At 41.1% G+C, this 22,989-nt stretch overlaps 2 protein-coding genes and 1 long non-coding RNA gene across 7 annotated transcripts in view; 2 read left to right on the top strand and 1 right to left on the bottom strand.

Annotated features, from left to right (window-relative positions):
• The window catches only part of MCF2L (MCF.2 cell line derived transforming sequence like), a 329,928-nt gene extending 325,640 nt beyond the window's left edge, over positions 1–4,288 (top strand). For all 5 annotated transcript variants that reach the window (XM_030201525.1, XM_030201522.1, XM_030201526.1 and 2 more), the window contains 3 exons: positions 1,291–1,403; positions 1,514–1,617; positions 1,729–4,288. In XM_030201525.1, coding sequence (XP_030057385.1) covers positions 1,291–1,403; positions 1,514–1,617; positions 1,729–1,823 — 312 coding nt within the window. In that variant the 3' untranslated portion in view covers positions 1,824–4,288. The remainder of the gene's footprint in view (positions 1–1,290; positions 1,404–1,513; positions 1,618–1,728) is intronic.
• On the bottom strand, positions 319–14,280 carry LOC115469164. Its single transcript, XR_003941961.1, has 3 exons — positions 14,270–14,280; positions 13,810–13,812; positions 319–442 (listed from the first exon to the last, which is right to left on the bottom strand). It is a non-coding gene; the product is annotated as an uncharacterized LOC115469164 (long non-coding RNA).
• Positions 8,901–22,989, top strand: part of F7 (coagulation factor VII) — a 37,032-nt gene continuing 22,943 nt past the window's right edge. Inside the window, exons 1-2 of the mRNA XM_030201528.1 lie at positions 8,901–9,204; positions 21,944–22,107. Of these exons, the coding sequence (XP_030057388.1) occupies positions 9,135–9,204; positions 21,944–22,107 (234 nt within the window). The 5' untranslated portion in view covers positions 8,901–9,134. The remainder of the gene's footprint in view (positions 9,205–21,943; positions 22,108–22,989) is intronic.

The following is a 22,989-nucleotide window of genomic DNA, read 5'->3' as shown; positions in this document are numbered from 1 at the left end:
CTCTAGTATGCGCTGATGTTACATTTATCCAGTCAATATTGGGGTAATTGAAATCAACAGTATAAAGTTACTTCTACATATACTTTCTTAGTATCCTAAGGTGAGTCTTGTATCATTTAATGAAAAAATATAGTGGAGAAAAAAGACTTCAGTACAACTTGGAGACACCTCAGTTTGAAAGATACACCTTCATAAATAAAGATGGCTCCTTTTAATCATTAGTCTGCAAAAAAACCTCCGCTAATACAACAATATTCATGAAACAAAAAACAAGACAACCTTTCAAGGATCCAATAGAGGAGAGACCCAATTTAGTAACGAGTATCTTGAAAGACTTAGTACTTATCTTGGATGGCAGAAGTATTCCTTTTCATTTTCCTTATTTTTAAATAGTCTGCAAACATCCCAACAAGGGATTCTCTGTTTCACCTTTACCAGGTTGCTTCAGGGGAAAAAAAGGTTTTATAAATAAAGAGCATCCAAGAGAGCGTATATTATTCACTCATAATGAAGGAAGTCTGGCACTTAACAAAATTGTGTCTCTCCTCTGTTATATCCTTGAAAGGTTGTCGCCCAGTCTCGTAAGGTCTTTCAATTTATCATAATCCTCTTGCGATTTAACAACTTTAATTTAATTTAATTACCTCACTAGTTATTCCCATATCCAGATCATTTATAAAAAGCAGCGGTCCCAACACAGATCCCTGCGGAACCCCACTATCTACCTTTCTCCATTGAGAATATTGGCCATTTAACTGACCACCTAAAACATGGGGGACACAGAGGAACATATATAAGAACAAAAACTTAAAAAAAAAATAATATGCAAATCATAATTAAATTGACTTGTATATAAAATTGAGTCATCATTGTGCACAAAATGAAAAAGAAAAAAAAACAGAGGGAGAGTACAAGAACCAAGAATAGGAACAAAGAACAGTGTCCAGATTATAGAAGATGAAATCGCCTTGATACAGGTGTCCCTCGCTGGAACACAGTTTTAAATCGCCTGAGTCAATGAAAGAATAAAGGCTTTGTTTTAGCCAGCGTCTTCGTCTCCTTTGGAGACCATTCTAACATTTGCAGCCACAGTGCCTTTCTCTTATGCATTTGAAAATATAAATATTTCATATGTATGATCAGAATTTGAGCCTTGCCAAGGTATCAGAGAATATATATTGCTTTGTAAAAAAAAAAAATCACTAGAAATGGGAAGTGCAACATGAATTAGAAATTGCTTTAATCAGCTAACAGTCATAAAATCTCACTGAGGCCACCTTTTGCTTTCAGGCTCCTGGTAAATATACTGTTATAGCTGACCCTGAGAAATGTGAGTCAGAGGATCTTGCTGTGAAAAGTGGAGACACAGTGCAGTTGATTCATGAAGGAGAAGAGGGAATTTGGTATGTAAAGTAACAAAACTTCATTTATAAGAACTTATTCTGGTTTAACTCTCCTTTGTTAAAATATGATCATCAAATTTTTGTTTTAACAGTGTGCATGTCTCTTATAGGTATGTAAGGAATCTGAGCACTGGTAAGGAAGCCTGGGTTCCAGCCAGCAATCTACTTTCTATTCTGGGCAACTCAAAATCTGTGCATTCCTTAAGTAGCTCCGGTAAGACCATCAATGTTGTGAATGATATGGTAGTTGCTTTCTTGTAAGCATGAAAGACACATGTTATGAGGTCCATTTAATTATGTTTTATATATTTTGGTTTTCATGCAGAATCAGGTACCTGTTCTGGTACTCTGAGCACCTCGTCAAGCTGCAGTGAGAGTTGTAATGCCAGCACTACTAGCTTCTCGGATATTAAAGGCTGACTTGAAACCTGAACGTGCTTGCTATGAACTTTGAGTACCTTCTGTAGACATTTGAATGTTGGACTGCAACTGACATCCAGCATGTGTTTTTCCTGTTTGTTTGTACAAAAAGACCCATAAGTGTATGCACTTGTCCAAACCAACACCCTACAAAATTTACAATGAAAGACAAGAGTGAGGTTATGATTGTCCATCAAGCCTTAGCATCCTGTACCTGACAGTGGCCAATCCAGCACCTGGAGCTCTCACAGGTCCCAAATAGGAAAACCTATTCCATGCTGCTCATGCCAAGAAATGGGAGATGGAGGCACCTAAGGTTGTCTTGCTAAATAAATGGTTAATGGACCTGCCTGCTAGAGATGTACTGCAGCATTTTCTTATAATTCAGTTGTATTGCTAGCTTTGACCACATTCTGTGGCAACAGATCCCATAGTTTAATTATGCTTTGACTGAAAAAAATGCTTTCTAGAATTTATTTTAAATATCTCACTAGTTTCATGGAGTACCCCCTAGACTTTGTACTAATCGAATGACTAGTCAGTCCCTACCAGATTGTTCAACAGCATGCCATGATTTGGTAATCTCTTTCATGTCTTCTCTCAATCCTTTTTTCTCCACGCTGAAGAGCCCTAACCTGCCAGGTCTTTTTTTTTTTATAAAGAAAGCTGTTCCATCCTTATCCTCATTATTGTCACCCTTCTCATTTGTTGCACGTGAAGTATCATGAAGAGAAAGTAAAGTAATGGATCTGGATTGCCATTTGAAAAAGCTGGATCTCAACACATTCAGATTCCACAATCTTGCCTTGTTCAGTGGGTGTATCAACAAAAACTGAATAATAGAACTAGCGACTGAGATGGGGTTTCTTGAAGAACTTGTCCAAAGAGAGTGTGCAAAATGCATTCTGGTTTTAGTACTTCAAAATTAATCTTACATTTAAAAAATAGTTTATAATTTTGATCTCCAAAAATAATTGTTTTTCAGTCTACATTTTGAAATACCAGGGAAATGAGATTTTGGGTCATTCATTTTGCTTTTCCTTTTGCATTGCTAGTACATGGTTTTCTGTGGTAAAATGCATCTTTTTAAAGTGATGGTGCTTTAGAAAAGTAAAATACTATTTTATCTTATACACTTTTTTTACAAGCTTATGACAGCCATTTTTTGTGGTACGTCAACCTCCAGTTATAATTCTTTGCAAGGATTCACTGTGGAACTAGTCAATTTGCTTCTAGCATCTTTGATACAGACTTATTTTCCTTGATATTATAAATGTAAACATTTCAAATATGATGCACTTTTTAATAGCTGCTCTGGAATACAGTGTGCTGAAGACCCACCCAATAGCCATTATGCGTACAAGAGTTTAGTGTGTGGAGTTACTAAAATAATCAGAGTAAATGAAAATATCTTGTTCTCCTAATTAGTGTTTGACTAATTTTCTAAGAGACAAAATACATTATGGAAGAATATTTTATTTTTGTAAGGGGATTAAATTCCAAACAAAACTCACAAATCTCTTTCCAGATATGCGTGAAAGCGATGTTTATGGCGACTTGATTTCTGATATTTCAGCATCATGGTGTGCATTAGTGATATATTTTTGCTGGATGGAGCTGCTGCTTCACTTTTAAAAACTGTATTTTTTACCACAAGCCTTTTTCTCATTGAGCATGGATTTTTATCCAAATATATCTCACTCAAGCCTCTCAAACTGGCATGAGATTTCAGACAATCTTGTAATATAATGGCAATTAACAAATCACCAGCAGTGCACTCTTGAGCCACTGAAATTTTTCACTTCTTCCTTTCGCCTATGTACTGTATTTAACGAAAGCTTGAAGTCAGAAATATTACGAGAAAATAAAGACGGTGTCCCTTAACGCACTGCAGAACTGGAAAAGGAATACATTTGAAGGGACATCAACTTTTTAGTTTGTGTTCCAAACAAATATCTTTGTTCCCTGCTTAATCTCAAAGCATCCGGCTATAATCTGTGATAATTATTTTTGTATAGATACATAAATGGATGTAAAAATGGATGTATAGTCTTCACATTGCTGTAAAATGTGTCTTTATTTACAATGTATACACATTTCAAGTACTATTGCCATGTGAGCACTGGTCAGAATTGCAACACAATTGCTCACAGAGCAGGAGAAAATGCTGAATTTCTTAATGTAATTGCAAGTAGGAATGTGATGGCTAGATGTGTTTAGCCTAACGGCAGTTTGCACAGATGTAACTTGTTTTATCTTGCTGTAATTTATTTGTAAATAATTTGTAACATAATTAGCATACTTAAATATATTGTCCACACAACTGTCTTAAAGAATTTCTCATTTGATCTGCATTCTCTAATCCATTCCATTATTTTTGTGTTCGTATCTACTTGTCATAATAGCACTTTATGTAGCACATTCATTCCACAAACAATTTTTTTCTACTGCTGATATAAATTGAATACAAAATCAAACTACTTTATTGTATCTATGAAAGTCTGATGAATACATTTTATCAATTCTTACTGAATTTACCTATTGTATGTGAGCTATGCTTTCTCTTCATATAATCTACTACTACTACTACTTAACATTTCTAGAGCACTACTAGGGTTACGCAGCGCTGATCTGCAGTTCCAATACAGATAGGAACGAGGTGGGAAGGGATCTACCCCAAAAGTCCTAGGACATGGGATGAGCATCTTAAGGTGCCTATTTTCTAACCCATGGCAGGTATTGCTATTAATACACACTATCAACAATTTATAAGCGCACAGCTATGGAACACATTACCAAAAGCAGTAAAAACTACGCCTGACCACCTAAATTTTCGGAAAGCACTAAAGACCTGTTCAGAAGAGCATACTTCACTGACCCAACATAAAAATACCTGGACACTTGCGACACAATGTAACCAAAGACCGTAACGGACATTACCGGACTCTTCTTCCCCCTTTCCCTCCCTAAATTTTTTTAGATTGTACACTTGTCTTTAGATTGTACACCTGTCTTTTAGATTGTAAGCTCCTTGAGCAGGGACTGTCCTTCCATGTTAAATTGTACAGCGCTGCGTAACCCTAGTAGCGCTTTAGAAATGTTAAGTAGTAGTAGTAAATTCCCCCCAATTGTACCTACCATACATGTACCTCATTCTACCACAATATCACTTTGTATTCATACTATGTATTTGTTCAGACCGGAATCGGCTAACACCGTTAACGGTTATATGTAAGCTACATTGAGCCTGCAAAAAGGTGGGAAAATGTGGGATACAAATATAACAAATAATAATGTACATTAGCATTAAAACCTCTGTGGTAAAGTTTTTAGGATAAACCCCTGGATTCTATAAAGGTTGCCCAAAACTGAGTGCAGATACCAGATCGATGCCTGAAATAATTAGTTAATTATTGGAGTTAACAGGCCCAATTGGTACTAATTATGATTTGGACTCTGATTTGGTTGCATACTATTCAGTAACAATGGTCACCTAAATTGGATCACACACAACTGAAAAGGAGGCATGGCCACGGGAGGGGCATTCATTAAAGATGTGCACAGTGTTACAGAATAACGGGAATGTGCGCCTAACTTGCACGCCAGGATTTACACCAGGTTTCAGTTAGTATAAGCCTTCGTGCCCAAAGTTGAGTGTGGAATTCACTGCTCAACCCTATTCTATAAAGAGTTCCCCTCCCAGAGCAACCTTTATAGAATAGCATTGCGCACTGAATTTTATCTGTGCCTAATTTTCAGTGCCATTTATAGAATCTCCCCCAAAGTGAGCATGCCCAGAATGTGGGGAGAGAATCTCAACATAAATGTGTGTTATTGCATATTAATGAGGCAGTAGGTAATATGGAAGCAGTAGCTACATCCTTGAATGCCCCTTGTTAATGTCACCGCCTTCTTTCCTTCTGTTTTCCCATCCTCTTGCCCGTAGTAACATAAAATTCCTTGTTAGGGGTTTAGCATGGAATTTAATGTGAAGTAGCAAGTTTGACATGTTAAGGATTTTTAGAGCATGTTAAAACCTACGATGCAGCACCTTACACAGCTTAGTAAATAGGCCCTAACCATGTATAGTGTAGAGAAGGAAGGGGAATAAATTAAATTCAAATAGTTCAAAGATGTAAATATTACACAAAAAGAAAGTATTTTTCAGTGGAAAGGAGGATTAATTATAAAATGTCATGTCATGAGGTTCAAAGAGGGTAGACTTAGAGTAATGCTAGAAAATATTTTTTCACAGAAAGGGTTGTGAAAGCCTCTCAGTGGAGTTGGGTAGCCTAATGGTTAGAACGGTGTTCTGAGACTGAGGGAAGCCAGGTTTAAATCCCACTGTAGCTCCTTCTGACCTTGGGCGAGTCATTTAATGGTCCATTGCCTCAGGTGCAAACATAGGGTACTGCATTAGTTTTGCCATGTGCACTCTCTAACTGTGCACAAAATATTTTTTGAGGGGGCATATCAAGGGCAGAGTGTGGGTACTCTTGTGCTAACCAGTTAGCGCATCTACATTGCCATGCTAATTAGTGCATGGATAATGTGGGTTCCCTTACTGCTTGCCAAAGAGGTGGCAGTAAGTACTCTTATGATAATTTTTTTAATGGCAATGTTAATGCACAGCCATTATTGAAATTAAATACTCCATGGGGTTTTTAGAGGCTGTGGTTAAAATGGCCTTAGCACGTGGGAAAGACCCACGTAAGGTTTCACTAAAGGCCAATTTTTACTGCAGCTTTGTAAAGGGACACCTTAGATTGTAAGCCCTCCAGGGACAAGGGATTACCTGAATGTAGCTCACCTTGAAAAAGGTGTAAAAAAATAAAGTTAAACTAAAAAGCACACAGTAACAGTATTAAAGGCAGTGTGGCGTAAACACAGAGGATTCTTAGTTGCAAAGAAGCGAGTTGAAAGCCAAAGATCATCTGGACTGGATTCTGTGGCATTTTACCAAAAAGTTAATTCATCATATCAGAAGGGCCCTATAATTGTTATCTGCCATCGAGCCTTATGTACTATCCTGCAAAAATGTTTGTGGGTTAGTATCTGTTTTTGCAAAATTTAGCTGAGAGATACAAAGCTCCTGGCACATTTATCTCCTTAGCTAAACTTTGTATTACTTTCTTACATATTGCCACAGCCAGGACCTTTTTGCATTCCTGGCTATTCCAACACATGAGAAAAAGACTCTCTTGCACAGTGGCACAATAAAAGAATTGAAGGTCCCCCAGATTCCCTCCCCAGCCCTCACAATGAGTCCAAAATGTTTTCAACACCATCTCTGAAATAATGCACTCAAGCTTGTCGGCAACAGAGCAGGCATTCTATGAGAACAAATGGAAGGGTGAGAAGAAGAGGGGTGGGGTAAATAAGACTGTGAGGGGTAATAGTTTAGATGTGTATAGATAAGGAAACACTTGCCTTGAAGGTCCAGGATTCAGAATGATATCTGCAGCAGATATTGGAAAGGAGGAGTTGGCATAGTATGAAGAAGAGAAGTGAAGCTATGACAACAGTAACAAAGAGGAGATACGGTGGATAAGAGGAAAAAACTTTGAAGCTTAAGGGAAGTAGGAAGGCCAAAAGACAGGGTGGCTGGTGAGGTGTAGAAAACAGATATGGACTTGATGCTAGTAGTGTGTTTTCAGCTCTTGAAGTACTCAAGCAATTAGGTGTAAGATCACTGTGTACTGTGTGAGTCTTTTGAGGTCTTTTCCTCCCTGCTATTTTTTTGAATGGTCAGAACATTGGAGTTGTTTGTCCACAGTATGGAGTTGGAAGTTATTCATAGTTTCTGTGTTGCAGTTTTCTTTTGAAGTGATTATGGGCTTTACATAAACATTAGTGTATAAATAGATGTAGCCTACTGTGGGAATATATTCTAGCATCAATTATTTATTTTATTTCTTACATTTGTATCCCACATTTTCCCACCTATTTGTGGGCTCAATGTGGCTTACATAGTACCGGAGAGGTGTTTGCAGACTCTGGTGTAGACAAATACAAAGTGATATTGTGGTAAGGTAAAGTTCATGTGGCACAGCCACATTAGGGAATTGTACAAAGGAAGAGTTGTGTTATGTCCTTTACGTACTTTAGTTTTGTTGTGTTGCAGAGATCAGGTTGCATCGGTAGGGTATGCCTTTTTAAACAGGTTACTTTTTGTTTTTTTCCAGACGTTAAGGTGGTCGTACGTAGTTTTCAAGGCTTTTGGTAATGCATTCCACAGTAGTGTGCTTATGTAGGAGAAACTGGATGCGTAAGTTGATTTGTATTTGAGTCCTTTGCAGCTTGGGTAATGCAGATTTAGGTACGTTCGTGTTGCTTCGGATGTGTTTCTAGTTGGTAGGTTGATCAGGTCTGTCATGTATCCCGGGGCTTCACCGTAGATAATTTTGTGAACCACAGTGCAGATTTTGAAAGCAATGCGTTCTTTGATTGGGAGCCAGTGTAGTTTTTCGTGGAGGGGTTTTGCGCTTTCAAATCGCATTTTTCCAAAGATAAGTCTAGTTGCCGTGTTTTGAGTGGTCTGAAGTTTCTTTAATGTTTGTTCTTTGCAATTAAATACTTTCCCTCAATCCAATCATTTCTGAAATTTATAATGGCATATTTTTTCAGAACTTATAGTCAACCAAGAGTCTGCATTCAGTTATAGCCAATTAGTGCAAATTTGCCTCCCATATTTTCAGCATGTGGTTTGACTCTTTGTATATGAGAATTTGCACTGGTTGTCAAGTCCTGACAGAGCAAACTATCAGTAACTGTCTCTTTACTTTAGCTAACACATTAGCTAATAATTATCTTAACATCAGCCCATGTTATACATAATGCAATGAGTACATGGCCTAAAAGCTTGTAGCTCAAATAACATAGTGATCTGAGTGTCACAAAAAACTAGTCATTCTTTCTCTTAAATAAATTCAAATCTCATTTTAGATGACCTTTGTATTTGGAGGAGGAAAATTTAAACTTAAAAAAGGTGCTAGTGCAAAGGTCATCTAAAATATAACCATTAAAAAATATTTCAAGCTTACATACAAGAAACAGGTTGCACGTTACTTTTATATATGGGAACTCTGAGTTTACAGTAACCAGTACAAACTTTTTTTTCACTAGAATGTACAGTTTATTGCAAGATCTAATTTTCCACTTCAGATTTCAATTCTGAATGTAGTGAAGAGGAACTCAGATCCTTTCCCACCCCCAGAATCTAAATTCCACTCAAACGGAGAACTTTGGTCAGACGGCACATCTCTGTGCACCTTCCAGCACTAGCTGGATCACTGTCACTTAGATTTCACCATGGTTTCCAGCCCGTGGAAGGCTCTGGTTTTCTCCTTCTCCCTGCTGCTTACTCTTTCTACTTCTGCAGGTATGTCTCTAAGTGAACATCTGTCAAATTCTATTTGTAAGTCTACTAGAAAAGGGTTAGTTCTTTGCTGTGTGTAAGGATACTCTAGAAAAACAAACTCGCAAATTAGCAGTATAGTACAATTTCACAGGCCTCAGTTCTGCAGAATTCTAGTGCTTTACATATGGCCAAAATATCTCTATATATTCAACTGGCGGCATTTTTAATCATTGTCTGATGTGAGTGAACATTTGGCTCTGTGCCCCTGAGGTTCACCAATGGACATAATTTGTTTTGCATACCTTTGAATTTTGTAGAATAAAGACAATTGTGTTTCGAAACACAACAGAAACTCCTGCACTTTGAAAGAAAACTCTAGCTATCATGCCAGTGCTACCTTTATTATGCAACAGAATCACATTAGCAGTGTACTTTGTGTGACAAACAGGCTATCAGTAAGAAATCTGTGAAAGGGATGCTACAGTTTTGTGGTTAAAAAGTCTTTAAAAAAATAAAAAGTACTGGTCTCAGGCATTTCTTCTAAAGGTTCGTTTTAAAGTTTTAAAAACTTACAATACTAGAAACCCCCCCCCCCCCCCACATTATTTCCAAAAGAATCCATAAGCACTTCCTTTAGACAAATCATTAGTCACCAATGTATATGTACTCTTTTGCATAGGAAAGAACCTTTGAGCTTTAAAATTCATTTATATTTTTTCATCCTTTGCACCTGACAGAGGCTCTGTGCTGCTGGCAGCCTCCACAGTGCAACAATTCTGGTGTTTTTTCAGAATACTGGCTGAAAAAAAATACCCTATGGTTTCCTACACTCCCATAGAATTAAATTTAAATTTCATTTTAATGTAATAAAATAGTTAATTTGTAATGGCAATCAGAGCTGTTCAATGTTTAATCCCAAAATTCTATGCTGTAATCTAGCAGTGCTGAGGGATGGATGACAGAGAGGCAGGTTTCCTGATTTGTGTTGGACCTGTCTGCTGCTTTTGATTTAAGAAATCATTCAGTTCTATTAGGCAGGTTTGGCACTACAGGTATTAGACATGCTCCTGGACCAGTTCAGAATCTTTCGGATGAACCGGCAGCATCTCACACCTCTAAGCCTTGGAAGTACTACTGAAAAGGGTGAGTTAAATTCAAATAAAATACATTACAGATTAGGGCAGTTTGCACCAATAACTGGCTGTAACTGAATGTAGACGGTAGGTTATTTGTAAACGCAGAACTACAATCGCATGGCCCCTGTCATTCATCTCCAACCTGAAGTATGATATATGATATGGCATGGGATTTGTGGAGGGGCATTTCGTTTAATGAGAGGAAAACCTCATAGTACTGTGACACAAAACATCCAAATTCTGAACAGGAAAGAAGGTCATTTTTGAAAAAGATAGATGTCTATCTTTTGTTTTCAAAAATACTATGGACGTTTTGGGATTTGGATGGTTTTTTTTGGGGGGGGGGGGGCATTTTCGAAAAAAACAAAAACATACAAGTACAAAACATCCAAAATCAAGCCCTTGGGATGTAGGAGGAGCCAGCATTTTTAGTAGATTGGTCCCCCTGACATCCCAGGACAGCAATAGGGCACCCTAGGGGGCACTGCAGTGGACTTCATAAACTGCTCCCAGGTACACATCTGACCATTGCTCCCTTACCTTGTGTGCTGAGCACCCCTGAAAAAAACCCACCCCAAACCCACTACCCCCAACTGTACACCACGATCATAGCCCTTACAGGTGAAGGGGACACATATATGTGGGTACAGTGGGTTTCTGGTGAGTTTTGGAGGGCTCACAGTTTCCTCCACAAGTGTAACAGGTAGGGGAGGTAGGAGCCTGGGGTCCACCTGTCTGCAGTGCACTGTACCCACCACTAGACTACTCCAGGGACCTGCATGCTGCTGTAATGGACCTGAGTATGACATCTGAGGCTGGCAAATAATGTTCTTGAACACAATTTTTTGAGGTGGAAGGGGTTTAGTGACCACTGAGGGAGTAAGGGGGGTCATCCCTGATTCCCTCCTGTGGTCATCTGGTCATTTGGGACACCTTTTTGTGCCTTATTCGTAATAAAAACAAGTCTAGCTCAAAACGTCTAAGTTTTAGTCTTGGACGTTTTTGTTTTGTTCCATTATTAATTCTAAGTCTTAAGAATGCTCAAGTCCTGCCTTGATCACCCCCCTGGCACACCCCCTTGAGATTTAGATGTCCTCCTGACGGACTTCAGAGAAAAATGTCTAAAAAGAGGTTTCGAAAATACTGATTTGGATGTTTTTGTGAGAAAAACATCCAAATGCAGACTTGTCACTTTTTGGACATTTTTCTCTTTTAAAAATGAGTCCCATAGTCCACCAACTCCCAATGAAGTTAGTTCAAAGCGGATTACAACACTTAAAAGAATCAAATTACAGCTCCTTGAAAAAGTTGGTAAACTTCAGAGAAAACATGGGTTTTCAGTTTTTGTTTTTCTTTTTTTTCAAAAACAGAGATAAGTAGGCATTATTTTAAGTTCAAGAGGTAAGGAGTTCCAGATCTGAACTGCTTGATATATAAGAGAAAATTGTAAAGACTTTTTATATTTAACATCCAGAAGGAAAATAAAGGAGGCGTGAATCACCTGTTCTGGAAATAAGTGGAGACACAGCGAACGTAAATAACTGTGTTATATATTCTGGGTATTTACAGTATGAGTTAGAGGTCATGGGGAGCAGAGCAAGAGTGGAGAGTGGGAGCAGGGCAATTTTTTGTGCCCACCCACTTTGGGCCAAGGTCTCCCAAATGTGAATATCTTCAATACCACTGGATTTTGAGCCCTCTTGAGACAGGAAACTACCTACTGTTCCTGAATGTAACTCACCTAGAACTGCAACTGAAAAAGGTATGAGCTAAATACAAAATATTTTTTCTTACTATTTGATATTTTTCAGCCACTAAAGGGGTCAGGTCGGGGGGGGGGGGGGGGGGGTAGGGGTAGTACTTTACATTTTGGACTTGCTTTTTTTTTTTTAAGTATCTTTATTGAGCCAAGAACAATGCACAAACAGTACAATAATTACAACAGAAAGCATAACTAATATCAGATGTGCGAAGTCACATGCATTGGGTGTATGGCACATGCATTTAGGCTCCTTCAGCTCAAACACCTAAATGCATTTTTCACACACATTCACTCTGCTCTCTCCCGCAGTCTGTTATGTTTCTTCTTCTCTGCTTTCAGTTCTTTACCTCCTGCACCCTGCAATTCTCACTCTCCAACACTTACTCCCTCTTTCCACCCCAGTGCACCTCAAACCTTGCTATGTGGCCGGCAGCATTGAAAATACTGCTGTCAGATGGTGCAGGCTTTCTTTCTTCTGCCATGGCCCACCTCCTTTGACACAACTTCCTGTTTTTGGGAAGGAGACTTGTGCCATTTGGAAGCAGGGTCTTCAATGCTGCTGACCATACAGCAAGGTTCACGATGCACTGGGTGTTGGAGAGTGAGAGGTGCCTGGTGTGCGGAAGGTGAGTGGAGGGGAGGAAGATCTCAGGACTTGCAGGGGTAGAAGGCAAAGCAATGCTGGACACATGGGGAGGGAGGGAAGGATGAGAGAAGGATGCTTTGTGGACCCCAGGGCAGGATCATGGGACTATGGCAAAGGAGGAACAAGAGTAGTGTTTTTTTTTATGTACAATCTCCAATCAGTTTCGCCAAAAGGTTTGAATAAGGAACTGGATTGGTTCTCAATGGTGTGAGTAGATTGGCTGATTGAATTCAATTGAGTATTTAACAGTGTTTGAAGAATGCCGCCACCGCCATTTTGGAGAGGTGGCTTGCTAATATCAGATGTGCTAAATTGAACAAAAAGAAACTCATTATTCCCTGATGTAGCCTTTATGGCGAAACATAGCTCTATGTCAGAATAGTGATAGTTTCTGTATAGCAAGGCGACCTGATAAGTGATTGAAATGAAAATCATTGAATCTACCAGTTGATGAAGCTGAAGACTTCATTGTTTCAGATAAGTGCTTATTGAAGAAGTTGCATCATATGGATATTGTAAATGAAAAAGTATTAGTAAAAGAAAAGTATCAATGAAAGAGAAGTGTGAAATTAATATGACTGAAAATAAGGACCAATGATGAAAAATGTCAAGGCGATTATGTGTGTGTTGGTCACATACATGAAAAAAAAACTGGAAATAAACACTAATGGTCCATAAAAATATTTTTTAAAATTTCTTTAGTACTGAATTCTTTGTATTGAGATTTCGTCTATAATTGTGATATTTGTGGAGTTGGGAAACTGGTTAACTTATGAGATCACAAGAGGTGTTTCATTTTAATTCAGATCAATCAAAGAGAGGGTCCAAAAGTACACAAAGAGGGGCATAATCAAACGCGAACGCCTATCTCCATGGGCGTCTATGTCCGAAAACGGGTACGTGAAGAGGTGGGACAGACTGTATTTTCGAAAAAATGGACGTTTTTCAGCTGGGCGTTTGGTTTTTTTAGCCATAATGGAAACTAAAAACGCCCAGCTCAAAAACGTCCTAATCCGAGCCATTTGGTCATGGGAGGGGCCACGATTTGTAGTACACTCGCCCCCCCTAACATGCCAGGACACCAACTGGGCACCCTAGAGGTCAGTGCGGTGGACTTCAGACAACGCTCCCACATGCATAGCTCCCTTACCACGGGTGCTGAGCTCCCAACCCCCCTCCCCCAAAACCCACTATCCACAAATGTAGAACACTACCATAGCTCTTAGGGGTGAAGGGGGCACCTACATGTGGGTACAGTGGGTTTTGGAGGCCTCCCATTTACCAGTACAAGTGTTACAGGTAGGGGGGGGATGGGCCTGGGTCCGCCTGGCTGAAGTGCACTGCGGTACCCACTAAAAGTGCTCCAGGGACCTGCATACATGCAGGCCTCTAGGACTGGTTGCTGCTATATAACATTGGCACACCAGTTGACACCCGAAGACTAATCTCTCCAAAAACGTCTTTTATTGGAATAAGCACGCTTACTCACAGTTAACTGCAGATCAGAGGTTGTGCCCCACTGGCAATGAGTCTCCCTGGTACTGAGATTAGCAGTAGGTCAGAGCTGGCAGAATGCTGTACAATGCCCTCTTTCAGCCACATTCAAGGGAAGAACTAAGTTCTCTAACGTGGCTAACACGTGAATGGGATCTAAAACTGGCTTACAAAAATGGCCACTACCTCATGGACTACCGGAAACAAAACAGGGCACACTCTGACCCAGTAAGCAGGGGGAAAAGCACCATGGGAGTAGAGCCTACCAACTACCAACATCGTGAGCATTTGCCACAAGCTAGTGGAATCACGGAGCCCAATACCCTACACCCACCACAATGCATTGCTGATATGACTGTGCAGTGCGCATAACAGAAAAGGTGTCACACTCACCCGAGAGCCACATCAGAACCAGGGAAAGGCTGTCACAGGATAGAACACATTCTGCTGTCATAGAGGTGGGTACGGCATTTGAGGCTGGCATAGAGGCTGGAAAAAAAGTTTGTAAAGTAGGGTTTTTTTTGGTGGGAGGGGGTTAGTGACCACTGGGGGAGTCTGAGGAGGTCATCCCCGATTCCCTCCAATGGTCATCTGGTCAGTTGGGGCACTTTTTTGGGACCTGTTCGTGAAAAAAAAGGGTCCAAAAAAAGTGACCCAAAATCGTGGTAAAAACGCCTTTTTTTTGGTTATCAGCTAAAGACGCCCATCTCTCCTCAGCCGATAACCACGCCCCAGTTCCGCCTTCACCATGCCTCCAACACGCCCCCATCAACTTTACCCGTTTCCGCGACGGATTGCAGTTGGAAACGCCCAAAATTGGCTTTCGATTATACCGATTTGGGCACCCACGGGAGAAAGACGCCCATCTCCTGATGTGGGTCGCAATATAGGCATTTTTCTCTTTCGATTATAAGCTGGAAAGTCAAGCAGCACAAAAAAAAAGCACAAAAGGGCCTCAAGAACTGGAATAATGGTACAATATTTATTAAAAGAGAACCCGACACGGGCCGTGTTTCGGCCCTCAAACGCACCTGCCTCAGGGGTTTGACAAAAAAATAATAAAAATAAATAAATAAACATGACATATATATATATGAAATAATTTTACATACAAGCAACATATATATTCAAATCATAAGCGGTATATTAAAACATATTCCAATTTCAGACATATTTTTTGTTGAAAGATCCTTATATAAAATATCTCTGGAAGTATTGTGCAAACCAAAAAATATATGTAAAAACAAAAACAAAAAAAAATTTGGACATCATGACTAAGTGTATGTTTCAATAGAATAATAAAATGTAAAATCAGATTAAATATGTGTGTGTGGATGGTTATATCCCTTTGTGTAATAGTCCATGCATTCAAAATGACAATAAATGACCATTTTGTTAAACTAATGTATTTGTATCCATCCAATGGAGAATGAAAAAGTAATGATGAGAGCTCATATTCTAATTCTGTACCTGAGGCAATAGAGGGTTAAAAGATCACAAGGAGCAGCAGTAGGATTAGGATTAGTGGAGGAGTGGCCTAGTGGTTAGGGTGGTGGACTTTGGTCCTGGGGAACTGAGTTCAATTCCCACTTCAGGCACAGGCAGCTCCTTGTGACTCTGGGCAAGTCACTTAACCCTCCATTGCCCCACGTAAGCCACATTGAGCCTGCCATGAGTGGGAAAGCGCGGGGTACAAATGTAACAAAAAAAAGAACATAAGAGTAGCCATACTGGGTCAGACCAATGGTCCATCCAAACAGTGACCAAGTCAGGTCACAAGTACCTGACAGGAACCCAAATCATGGCAACACTCCATACTACAAATCCCAAGGCAAGCAGTTGCTTTCCATGTCTGCCTCAATAGCAGACTATGGACTTTTCCTCCAGGAATTTGTCCAAACCTTTTTTAAACCCAGATACGCTAACCGCTGTTACCATCTACATAAGTACATAAGTATTGCCATACTGGGACAGACCAAAGGTCCATCAAGCCCAGCATCCTGTTTCCAACAGTGGCCAATCTGGGTATCAAATATTTTTGGATCCCAAAAAGTACAAAACATGTTATGCTGCTTATCCCAGAAATAAGCAATGGATTTTCCCCAAGTCCATTTTAATAATGGTCTATGGATTTTTCCTTTAGGATGCCATCCAAACCTTTTTTAAACCCCACTAAGCTAACCAACTTTATCACATTCTCTGGCAACAAATTCCAGAGTTTAATTACACGTTGAGTGTCAAGCATCCCTGGATATCAAGCCCAGTGCTCTAACCACTACGCTGCTCCTCCACACATTTAGTTTAGTGCTGCTATTCATATAAGTTAGTTGGATAATTACTCAGTATTGCCACTATCCAGATAGGTTTTTGGCTTACCCCAGTCCTAGCCCCTTATACAGATAGTATTGGGCCATTCAGCTGTATTTTTAGCACCATGCTATCCATATAAGAATTGAAAATAAATTGATAGTAAAGTTATGTGTTCATCAACTGCCTCTTGAATGTATAACTTTGAATACTTGGGTTTTGTTGTTCCAAATCTGAGCTGCACTTACATAGAAACATAGAAAAATGTAGACAGATAAAGACCATATGGCCAATCCAGTCTGCCCAGCCTTGCCATCTACTCTCCCTATCACATGTATTTGTTCCAAGCTCTCTTGAATTCAGATACAGTCTTCGTCTCCACCACTTCCACTGGGAGGCTGTTCCACAGATTCACCACCCTTTCCATGAAGAAGTATTTCCTCAGGTTACTTCTGAGTCTACCCCCTTTCACCTTCATCCGATGCCACCTTGTTCCAGAGCTTCCTTTCAATTGAAAGATCACTTCCTGTGCATTTATGCCACACAGGTATTTAAACATTTCTATCATATCTCCCCTCTCCTGCCTTTTTTCCAAAGTATACATATTGAGATCTTGAAGTCTGTCCCCATACGCTTTATGACAAAGACCACTGACCATTTTAGTAGCTCTCATCTGGACTGACTCCATCCTGTTTATATCTTTTTGAAGGCATGGTCTCCAGAATTGTACACAATATTCTAAATGGGGTCTCATCAGAGTCTTATACAGGTATATCATCACATCTTTCTTCCTATTGGCCATTCCTTTCCCTATGCACCCAAGCATCCTTCTAGCTTTCGCAGTCGCCTTTTTTTTACCTGTTTAGCCACCTTAAGATAATTGTATTTAATCACACCCAAGTCCCGCTCCTCTTTCGTGCACACAAGTTCTTAACCCTCTAAACTGTACTGTTCCGTACGGTAGGGTTTTTGGAGTCCCAATGCATGACCCTGCATTTGTTAGCATTAAATCTTAGCTGCCAAATTCCAGACCATTTCTCTATCTTTGCTAAGTCCTTCCACATGTTATCCACACCATCAGGGGTGTCTACTCTACTCTTTTGAGATTTTGGTATCATCCACAAACAGGCAAACCTTAACAGACTGCTCTTCAGCAATATCGCTTACAAAAATGTTAAAAGGATGCTACCAGTGGTGTGCCCAAGAACTGATCCTTGTGGCACACCACTGGCACCGTCCTTTTCCTCAGAATGAGATCCATTTACCACTACCCTCTGTTGTCTTCCACTCAACCATTTCCTAATCCACTCAGTCACTTTAGGGCCCATACTGAGAGCACTCAGTTTATTTATTAACTAGTAAAAAAGGCTCGTTTCTGACACAAATGAAACGGGCGCTAGCAAGGTTTTCCTCAGAGTGTGTATGTTTGAGAGAGTGTGTGTGAGAGTGACTCTGTGAGAGAGAGAGAGAGAGAGTGAATATGCGAGTGTGTGTGTGTGACAAAGAGAGAGAGTGAGACTGGGTGCGAGTGTGTCTGTGAGAGAGAGAGAGTGTGTGTGTGTGAGAATGAGAGTGTGTGCCAGGGTCATCCCCTCCATCCCTCACTCCCTCTGAGTTCCAGGGTCGTCCCCTCCCTCCCTCTGAGTTTCAGGGTCCTCCCTCCCTCCAAGTTTAAGGGTCATCCCCTCCCTCCCTCCGAGTTTCAGGGTCGTTCCCTCCCTCCCTCTGAGTTTCAGGGTCCCCCCTCCCTCTGAATTTCAGGGTCTCCCTCCCTCCGAGTTTCAGGGTCGTCCCCCCCCTCCCTCCAAGTTTAAGGGTCATCCCCTCCCTCCCTCCGAGTTTCAGGGTCGTTCCCTCCCTCTGAGTGTTCTTCCCACTGTGCTACTGGTGCCTGATGAGTCGGCGGCGGGTGCGGCTCCTGATCGCCGTGGCCTGGCTGCTGCCGCCCACCCTGCTCTTTCCCATCGCCATCCCCGGCGGTGCCGTGATCCACGTCTACTTCTCGCTGCTGCTGACAGCACTCATCTTCTTCTCTTGACGTCCATCATCACCATGACCAATGGGCACCTTTTTTTGCGGTGACGTCAGCCTGTGTTACAGAGTCTAGCAGACCAACTCAGAAGAAGTCACGAACACAGGCAGCAAGACCAATAGAACGTTGGAGGTGAGAATTATTATATAGGATTGTCTATAAAGAACTGTGTCAAAGGCTTTGCTAAAATCTAAATACACCACATCCAGCACTCTCCCTCAATCCAACTCTCTGGTCACCCAGGCATAAAAATTAATCAGATTTGTCTGACAAGACCTGTTTCTAGTGAAATCATGTTCCCTTGGGTCCTGTAATCCATTGGCTTCCAAAAACTTTACTATTCTCTGTTTTAAAAGTGTTTCCGTTAATTTACTTACCACAGAAGTCAGACTTACCAACCTTGTAGTTCCCAACCTCTTCCTTACTTCTGCTTTTGTGGATAGGGACCACATATGCTCTTTCCCAGCCCTCTGGGACCACTTCTGACACTAGAGAAACATTGGAAAGGTCAGCCAGCAAAGCCGCTAGAACTTCCCTAAGTTTCTTCAGTAAAAACTGGTTGAAGGATAGGAGTAGGGTTAAATGGGCAGTATTCACAATGGAGAAGGGTAGTTACTGGGGTTCCTCAGGGGTCAGTGCTAGGACCGCTGCTTTTTAATATATTTATAAATGATTTAGAGATGGGAGTAACCAGCGAGGTAATTAAATTTGCTGATGACACAAAGTTATTCAAAGTCGTTAACTCGCGACATGATTGTGAAAAATTACAGAAGGACCTTACGAGACTGGGAGACTGGGCGGCTAAATGGCAGATTACGTTTAATGTGAACAAGTGCAATGTGATGCACGTGGGAAAAAGAACCCAAATTATAGCTACGTCATGCAAGGTTCCATGTTAGGAGTTACGGACCAAGAAAGGGATCTGGGTGTCGTCGTCGATAATACACTGAAACCTTCTGCTCAGTGTGCTGCTGCAGCTAGGAAAGCAAATAGAATGTTGGGTATTATTAGGAAAGGTATGGAGAACAGGTGTGAGGATGTTATGATGCCGTTGTATCGCTCCATGGTGCGACCACACTTTGAGTATTGTGTTCAATTTTGGTCGGCGCAACTCAAAAAAGATATAGTAGAATTGGAAAATGTGCAGCGAAGGGCGACGAAAATGATAGCGGGGATGGGACGATTTCCCTATGAAGAAAGACTAAGGAGGCTAGGGCTTTTCAGCTTGGAGAAGAGACGGCTGGGGGAGACATGATAGAGGTATATAAAATAATGAGTGGAATGGAACAGGTGGATGTGAAGCGTCTGTTCACACTTTCCAAAAATACTAGGACTAGGGGGCATACGATGAAACTACAGTGTAGTAAATTTAAAACAAATTGGAGAAAAATTTTCTTCACCCAACACGTAATTAAACTCTGGAATTTGTTGCCGGAGAACGTGGTGAAGGCGGTTAGATTGGCAGAGTTTAAAAATGGGTTGGATGGTTTCCTAAAGGACAAGTCCATAGACCGCTACTAAATGGACTTGGGAAAAATCCACAATTACGGGAATAATGTATAAAATATTTGTATGTTTGGGTAGCTTGCCAGGTGCCCTTGACCTAGATTGGCCGCTGTCGGGGACAGGATGATGGGCTCGATGGGCCTTTGGTCTTTTCCCAGTATGGCATTACTTATGTACTTATATGCCATACGGCCCCATTGCTTTGTCTACCTTTAGTTTAGCCAACTCCTCACAAACACTGTAGTATTTCAATGCCCAAGAAGACCTACAGTCTAATGGGCTGTCAAATTTGTAACAACTTAGGAAATGTGAACAACATATCCTTTGTCATAGCATATTGTTTACTAATTCAAAAGCAGGAGATAAACGAAGATAAACTGGAGTAGAAATTACATAAATTCTTATAAAAAAAATACTCCAGAGCCCAAGAGCTCAGTAGCGACTCGTTTCACCAGAAACTCAAGTTCTACAGCTTGCCTACACTGTAATTGTCTCAAAGCAAGTCTGTGAAAGTACTTTAAAGTCACTACTCAGGTCTTGGGCTTGAGCTTTAATTCTATCATACCACATTTATATGCATTTGGATGGAGATAAAAGGTGGGCACTGGGTTTCATAAGTTGGCATTTGGTTTTGCTATCCCCGCCATACAGAAATTTGACCAATTTTAAAGAGGTTGAAATATATGACATTCCTGACCACAGCAACAGGTTGGTGCATTCCACAGTAAAATACCACACCACCATGCTATTCCATCATTGGTCAGTAAATAGGGGCCTCACCTTGAAGTAAGTTGCCTGGTATTAACTTAGGGACCTTTTTACTAAGAGGTAGTAGGGCTACCGCAGAGTTTGCATCTGGCAAATTGGCCCTAATGCCAGGCTCGCCCAGGAGCTCGGCGGTAGTTCTGGGTCTGCCATGTGCCATTTCCAGAGTACATGCTATTATTGGCAACTGACAAAGCAACAGAATGGCCAAGCAAAAATGAATAAAACAAAAATTCCTATAATTTTCTTGCTGCCCATCCCTACAGTCTAAGATGTATCTGAATGAAATGGCCTACTCAGGGTCAAAAGAAGCATCGGTAGGAGAAATGGGATAGGAAACCTGGGGGTCCTTTTACAAAGGCGCGCTGAAAAGTGGCTTGCGGTAGTGTAGGCATGGGTTTTGGGTGCGCGCCAATCCATTTTTCAGCGAGCCTATAAAAAAGGACTCTTTATTTTCCCCGAAATGGATGTACGGCAAAAATCAAAATTGCCGCGCATCCATTTTGGGTCTATGACCTTATCGCCAGCCATAGACCTAACAGTAAAGAATTTGGGCGGTAAGGACCTATGCATGTCAGATGCCACTTGGCGCATGTCCGCTATGCGTACCACAAAATAAAAATTATTTTTCAGATGCGCGTATCGGACATGCACCAAAAATGAAATTGCCACAACAGCCACGCGATAGACTGGCGGTAGGTCAATTTTGGCACACTTTGGGCACGCGTTAATGCTTACGCGGCTTAGTAAAAGGGGCCCCTGGTTTCTCTGGTTCTTAGCCACACTCTAACCATTAGACTGCTTCTCCACTCCTTTAGGAAAGGCATTTACTTCTTCACTAGCTTTCAAATATTTTTCCTGAACATGAAAATGGAAATTCCTCTCCTAGAATGTTTTTAAAATCTTCGCAAAAGAGATTCCACTTGCTCACACTTTCTCACTCTGCTGCCCCCTAGGAAGGCTCAAGCACCCTCACAGCTTCATAACGTACTGTGCATTAATAATGCTCCCTAGTAATTTGCAGTTGCTCCATTTTTTTTAAACCTTTTGACTTGGTGTTCTTATACAAGTTGAGAACAGCCTATTCAACTCATTCACTTTCAAATTTTCAGTTTTCTTAAATCATGAGGATGCAAATATGCTGTTTAAAATGAGGCAGAGAAGAGCTAACAGCTGGTTTGAAGAGTTCAAAGTGGGGTCACTGGAGCGGGAGTGCATAGAAGAAAAGTGTTCTTTTGAAGAAGCCATGGAAATTTTCAAGGATGAAAAGAGGACAGTAAGTAAGAGACACATCCCAGGCCAATTTGCCCATGGATGACTGAATCTCACTTGTTCTTACATAAATGGACATTATGATTTCATTTTTAAAAGATCTAGCAGCTCCTGTGTTTGCACAAATTATGAACAGTTGTTTCTCCGAGGACAAGCAGGCTGCTTGTTCTCACTGATGGGTGACGTCCACGGCAGCCCCTCCAATCGGAACACTTTCTAGCAAAGTCCTTTGCTAGTCCTCGCGCGCCGATGCGCACCGCGCATGCGCGGCCGTCTTCCCGCCCGAACCGGCTCGTGCCGGCCAGTCTTCTTTTGTCCGCGCTCGGTACGGTCGTGTTTCGCCGTTCGCGCCCCAAAGTTGACCTCGCGCGTCGTTTATCGTCTTCGTTCTTTAAAAAAAAAAAAAAAAAAAGGTGTCGGAAGGAGACCTTTATGGTTTTCTCCCTTCCCGTACTCCTAGTTTTTGCCCTGGTAAGTTTTCTTTCGTCGTCGGGGTAGGCCCTATTTAGGCCTCGGTCGAAGTTTTTCTTCCCCCTATTTTTGTGGTGCCATTTTCGCCATTTCGAGTTTTGATCTAGCCGGCGCGATTTTTCCGCCCATGACATCGAAGTCTTCCAGCGGCTTCAAGAAGTGCACCCAGTGCGCCCGGGTAATCTCGCTCACTGACAGGCACGCGTCGTGTCTTCAGTGTCTGGGGGCTGGGCACCGCCCTCAGGCCTGTAGTCTGTGTTCTCTTTTGCAAAAGCGGACTCAGGTAGCGAGATTAGCCCAGTGGAACGTTTTGTTCTCGGGCTCTTCGTCGGCATCGGCACCGGGAGTATCGACTGCTTCGACGTCGTCGGCGCCCGGACCTTCATCCTCGCCCCCGATTGCATCGAGTGCATCG

This window comes from Microcaecilia unicolor, chromosome 4 (genome assembly GCF_901765095.1).
Source record: "Microcaecilia unicolor chromosome 4, aMicUni1.1, whole genome shotgun sequence".
Lineage (NCBI taxonomy): Eukaryota > Metazoa > Chordata > Amphibia > Gymnophiona > Siphonopidae > Microcaecilia > Microcaecilia unicolor.
Note: the sequence above shows the minus strand (reverse complement) of the source record. Positions and strands in the feature narration are given on the sequence as shown.